This window comes from Heteronotia binoei, chromosome 2 (genome assembly GCF_032191835.1).
Source record: "Heteronotia binoei isolate CCM8104 ecotype False Entrance Well chromosome 2, APGP_CSIRO_Hbin_v1, whole genome shotgun sequence".
Taxonomy (NCBI): domain Eukaryota; kingdom Metazoa; phylum Chordata; class Lepidosauria; order Squamata; family Gekkonidae; genus Heteronotia; species Heteronotia binoei.
The window spans coordinates 202,131,464-202,137,463 of record NC_083224.1 but is presented as its reverse complement, the minus strand read 5'-3'; the positions used below and the strand labels follow the sequence as shown (position 1 = coordinate 202,137,463).

Sequence of the window (6,000 nt, the reverse complement as noted above, 5' to 3'; positions counted from 1 at the left end):
GTTGACAGTTTCTGGTATCCAGGAAGAAGTCCTTCAGAGGACACCCAGAAGGCAAAAACAACATGGCCCCCACAGATGAATTTTGCAAGGAAGGAGGGATTGATCACCAAGAAACAATTCCAAAAATAAAACGGAGGGATGGCTGTGCAAATGATTTCCAGAGTGAGGCACTTGCTCCAGAACCCTAGTTCTGGTTTGCTTTAAATAATTCCCTGCTTTAAAACACGCACACAAACACATTGAACAACAAATAGTGTTTTAAAAGATCTCTGTGGACTAAGGTCTCAGCCAGTTATCCATGGAGAGCACCCGCCCACTGCCTTCCACCAGGATCCAACCATCTGCTTATGAAAAAGGTGTGCGATTAATTACTGATCTTGAACCAATTTTGTGGGGATGCTTGAGCAAAGGGGGGGTGTGGGGTAGAGGCAGGGAGAAGGTAGGGGGCTTGGAGCCCCCCCCCCAACTTGCAGGGGGTGAAGCTACTCACAGACACTCTCTCATGAACTCCCTGACTTCAAAATTGGTGCAAGCAGTGTAAGGCCCAAAAAAAGAAAATCACACCTAAAAGTCTCAACACAAAAGAGCACCACTATTCAGTTTGGGGTTTGCTGCTCTTTAACTTCCCAAGTGGCAAAAAAAGAAAATAACCCCAGCTTTACAAACGACATGAAAACTAGCCCCACCTTCAGCCTTTAGCCCCAAAGCCATCCTCTGAATGCTGGTCCTAAATTTGGGTTATCATCGATCCTGGCTTCTCCCAAACAGCCCTTGGTGGGCACAGTTTTTGAAAGGCGACTAATAAGCTACCAGGGAAACTATGTGCCAGAGCACCTTCCATCTGCTCCACAGCACACAGGGATAGATCCCCAAAGGACCAATTCCTGTTTTCAAAGAGTAGATTTTATATATAAGTTTGCCCTGCTGAAAAATGAAGGCCGGGTAACAAAAGGATTAAGAGAGTCAATTCTTCCTTACTCTTCACACATTCCCCCTTCTTTTACGTTTTCCCCAACCCATCCCACACACAAACACGCACACAAACCGCAAACTTATGTGGTTCTGCACAGAAAAGAGACAAGAACAATTTCTACAGCCTATGAAAAGTTACTGGCTCAGATCATTTTAAAAAATCTATAAATAATAATTAAAAATAAACATTCCCCCAAGTATCTATACAAGTGTTCCCAGATACTACTTATTTGTGTCACTTAACAAAAAAGAGAAAATGAGAGATGGAAGAGAAAACTTGGTCTTGACAACGGAGGATAAACATTGCATTCCTGCACAAATGCAGGCAGAGGGCTGCAGAGCACACTGTGGACAATGGGCCATGTCAAGGTGGTGTCAGCCATGGGGGTGGCAGCAGAAATACTGGGTTGCAAGCAGTGTCTACCACAGGCGTCCCCCACACGGGAAAGAACATGCCACTCCAGAGTCAAAGAAGATAGGGTGAATAAGGTGGTGAACCGGAGACCGAGGGATCTGCGTGCCAGCAGGAGCAGAGACAGAATGGGGACTGCACTGTAGAACTTTAGAAGACATCTCTTCTGGGGAAAAACCTATCCCAGGCTCTGGGTGGAAGAGGGAATAACTGGGAGATGGAGGCCTGGGTTATCTCCCATTGACCGTTTAAAGAAAAATCAACCCCCCCACCCCCGTAGCCTATCTGAATTTAAATACACACATTTGAGAGAGAGAGTATGAGGGGGAGACCCCCCCTCCCATGAGTTCACTCTGCATTCACCCCTCCTATATTGAAAAAATGCAAAGCATTTTGCAGGCTTTGTTATCATCTCACACTGCTAATTTCTAAAGTGTGTGAGGTTCTCGCGATGCAAACACCAGTGGTAATGACAATGGGGGGGGATTTAGGGGGAGTCTCCGATTGGATAGAGCAAAAGTTAGCTGAGAAATGCTACATATTCCAGGGGAGAAGACACACACTCGCACACATGCTCCCTTAAGATCCATCTTCTGGCCCACCCCCATCCCCAATTCAGGACGCTCCCTCCCCCACCTGAAGAATGCTCAGCGCTTCCCGTTACACAGAAAAATTAAAAAGAGGGAAAGAGAAAGAAAGGAAGATGCTAGCAACAACGCTGTCCCTACGCTTTTGAAAGAAATGTCCTTGCCAAGGTCATAGGAAGCCAGCAGCATTGGCATACGTCTCCCCCACCCTTCCCCATTTTGCCTTCCTTGGAAAAAAAATCAGGAAGACAGGCACAAGTCCGTGTCCTTCACCCCCACCCCACCCCCAAGTTCTCAAGTCCGGTTCCTTTTATGCGTTCTCTTCTATGCATCGTTCTGTGTAAGGCAGCCATACGAAGGGTCCGCTTTCTTAAAAACGCGACAAAACAAAAATGACACAAAAATAAAAGTTTTCCACCTTCCTTTAAAGTTCTTCCTAGGGGAAAAGCACCCTTTTGCTCACTTTCTTGCCCTGCCCCCAAACCATTTCAGTTCTTGAAAATAAAAACCAGAACCCATTTTTTGGGGGGGGGAAAAGAATAGAAAATACTGTTCTGATGCTGAAGTCTCATCCGCCTCGTCCAAGAAGAGATGTGCCCCAGTGAATTCCACAGCCAGTAAGTCTGTCTCTTTTGAAATCAAGCACCCCAAACATTTTCGCTCAGACAATTTGTTTTAATTATTACTAAACTGTCTTTTGCTTTTTCCATCGTGACCCCCCCTCCCCCCCCCGAAAAAAAAGGACTACACTCTGATTTCCTCCACCGAAGGTTCGTTGATTTTATGCTACAACAAATTCAGATTTCATGTCCGCCTTGACTTCTGGCTTCCAGACAGAGTCTTCAAAGTCTAGGTCCAAACTGCCTTCGCTAGAGACGCTACTGTTGCTGTGGCTTCGGGTGGACTTGCGGTTCGGCATCCAGTGGTATGGTGCACGGGCATCCCGCCGGGCCTTTCGGCGCAACCGTTTCTGCTGCATCAAGAGCTGCAAGCGTTCCACTTTACAGCGGGTGGCACGGTTCTCTGTCTGCCGCAAGCGGTCACCTAAATATGGAAGGAGGAGGGGCGGGCAGCATGGAAGAGAGAAGAGGTGCAGAAAGGGTTAGCATCTTTGCAAACAAAGTTAGATTTTAAAAGTAAAACATTTGCTTTTTAAAAACAGCGCCAGATGTAAGAACGTAAGAACCATCCTGCTGGATCAGACCAGCGGTCCATCTAGCCCAGCATCCCGTCTCACACTAGGACCAACCAGTTCCTCTGGAGGACCAACAGGGCTGAGGCTGAGGCCTTCAAAAGAACATCAGCAGAGCCCTGCTAAATCGGACCAGTCGTCCATCTAGTCCAGCCTCACACAGTGACAAACCAGCTCCTTTGGAGGGCCAACCAAAGGCCCTCATAAAAACATGAATCAGACCAGGGGTCCGTCTAGTCTAGCATCCTGTTTCACAGCGTGGCCAATCAGCTCCTCTGGATGGCCCATAACAGGGCATTGAGGCTGAGGATTCTGGGCTCTGGGATTCAGAGGATTAGTGCATCTGATTGTGGAGGTTTCCTTTCTTTAACATGGCTAACGGCCACTACTAGCTTTATCCTCCATGAGTCCATCTAAGCTTTCTATGCCTGCGGACATCATTACATCCTTTGACAGTGAATTCCACATTTTAATCACTCGTCTTTTTGTTCAATGTTGCAGGACTCAGCCCAGGAGCCTGGAAGAGTGGCTGTGTGGGTCACGCCCAGTGTTCCCTCTAAGCTGAGTTTGTGGGAGCTAGCTCACAATTTTTTAGCCTCCAGCTCACACATTTTTGTCTCAGCTTGGGAAAAATGGCCCTAGAGCAGACTAATTTATGCAGTAGCTCACAACTTTAATGCCAGTAGCTCACGAAGTAAAATTTTGCTCACAAGACTCCACAGCTTAGAGGGAACACTGGTCACAACCCAATTCCCTTTTCCATGAGCTGCCAGAAACTGGTGGTTGGAAGAAAGCTGCTATACAAATATTGCAGACTAGAATATTTCCTGCTCTGAGAAGTTCCAGCGTCAACCCCACAACACTACCTGCCCTCCACCCAAAAAAGGCTCTTTGATCTTCTGGGTCTATGAGATCACTAAAATCAATTCTAAGTTCTCAATGAAGTTAACGAGCAGTAGGCTTAGAACAGATAAAAGGAAGTCCTTCACCAAAGGGTGATTAACCCAAGGGATTCACTGCTGCAGGAAGTGGCGGTGGCTACAAGCAGAGACAGCTTCAAGAAGAACATCTGGAGCAGAGGTCAATCAGTGGCTATTAGTCACAAAGCATAGAGGGAACACAGTTTGGGCAGTGATGCTCCGTCAGCCTTCCATCCTTCCAAGGTCGGTAAAATGGGTACCCAGCTTGCTGGGGGGAAAGCGTAGATGACTGGGGAAGGCAATGGCAAACCACCCTGTAAAAAGTCTGCCGTGAAAACGTCATGATGCGACGTCACCCCAGAGTCGGAAACGACTGGTGCTTGCACAGGGGGCTGCCTCTACCTTTTTGCCAGACTAGAGATGAGTCCCCAAGAAGAAAATGGCTGTTTCGGAGGGCGGCTTCTATGATATTGTACCCCACTTAGGTCCCCATCTCCAAATCTCCAGGAGTTTCCCAACCTGAATCTGGCAACCCTACTGTGTAGCTGCACTTTCCCGCCCCCCATAGACACACATGTTCCAGTTCCCCCCATATGGGGACTAGCAATGGAAAACTGGGTCTCCACAAAATGGCTCCAAAGCAATGAGTTCAGGTCACACCTATAGGTGGGCCAAAGAGACACCCAACTCCACCCCCCCTCGCCGCCCCGAAAAATTGGTTGGGTAGTTCCACAGAATGAGCCCCCCCCTCCCTTGAACACCCTCAAGCTGGGGAGGGGGGGACCCTGCAATGAAGAACTAGGCCTCCGTCTCCATGGCAACAGAGACAGGAAGCAGAAGCAGCCGCAGCCGGCTGAGCAAACAATGGTTCTGGCATGGCTTTTCTTTCTTTTTTTTTGTGGAAAAAAATCTCCCCCCCCCCCCCAAGCACTTCCTCTCTCTGAGCAGAACAGAAGTCACTCTCGGCTTCTCGCCTCCCACTCGCTGCCGTCAAAGGCGGCCGAGGGTGCGCTTTGCTCTTGCTTGCTTTAGCAGCCCCGTGGGTGGGTGAACAATCAAACGTTTATAGAGATGGGGCTGGAGTGCCGGAGAAAGAAACGAGGGGGGGTGGATTTAAAAAACCACGCCATCACAAACTTGGCCATGGAGTACTCCTTTCCCTGGAGTGTCATCTGGATTTGGGGGGGGGGGGAGGCAGAGAAAGGTGAATAGAAGAAAACAGGGATCAGCGACGCTGCTCGTGGAGAGAAAAGAAGCCCCCCCCCAACCCCACAGAAAATACTAACATGGAAAACTATTCCAGCTGCCTTTTGAAGAAAGGTGGTGGTTAAAAAGTCACTCCCTTCCCTAAAATTTAAAATTCAAGATTTATCTAGATTGGAAATGTATATTTTTGCCAGAGACACATGCTGAAAATACAGTTGCCAATTCTGGGTTGGGAAATGCCAGGAGATTTGGGTGGGAGCGTTGGGGAGGGCGGGATTCGGGAAAGAGAGAGACCTCCGCAGGGTATAATTTCACACAGTCCACCTCCCAAAGCCGCCATTTTCTCCAGGGCAACTGATCTGTTGCCTGGAGATCAGCCAAGACCACCTTCCACCACCTGGAGGTCTGCAGGAGACGCCAGGAATGAATGACCCTTGAACAGCGCTGGAGAAAGCAGACAGGTCAAGGCCATTGGGATGCTACTGAAAGACAGTCACTCCAAACTTAGCATTATTGCATGCTTTTTTAGCTCGCTTAGCCACTGCCTTCTGCTACTCTGGGTTCACTTTTCCACCTGCACTCCAAACATAGTTAAGGCGAAAGTGAACCTCTCTAAAGCAAATCTCTTTCTTGAAAGCTTTCACTGGGGGCCCTCTGTTCCCAGTAAGCTCCCAGCGGGTTCACCAAGTCGCCTTTCCATCCATCCGTCCG

General features: G+C 48.4%; 1 protein-coding gene across 1 annotated transcript in view; it reads right to left on the bottom strand.

Annotated features, from left to right (window-relative positions):
• Nucleotides 1-2,750: 2,750 nt before the first annotated feature.
• MIDN (midnolin) overlaps nucleotides 2,751-6,000 on the bottom strand; it is a 38,760-nt gene continuing 35,510 nt past the window's right edge. The window contains exon 8 of the mRNA XM_060232856.1: nucleotides 2,751-3,015. Within this exon, the coding sequence (XP_060088839.1) occupies nucleotides 2,753-3,015 (263 nt within the window). The 3' untranslated portion in view covers nucleotides 2,751-2,752. The remainder of the gene's footprint in view (nucleotides 3,016-6,000) is intronic.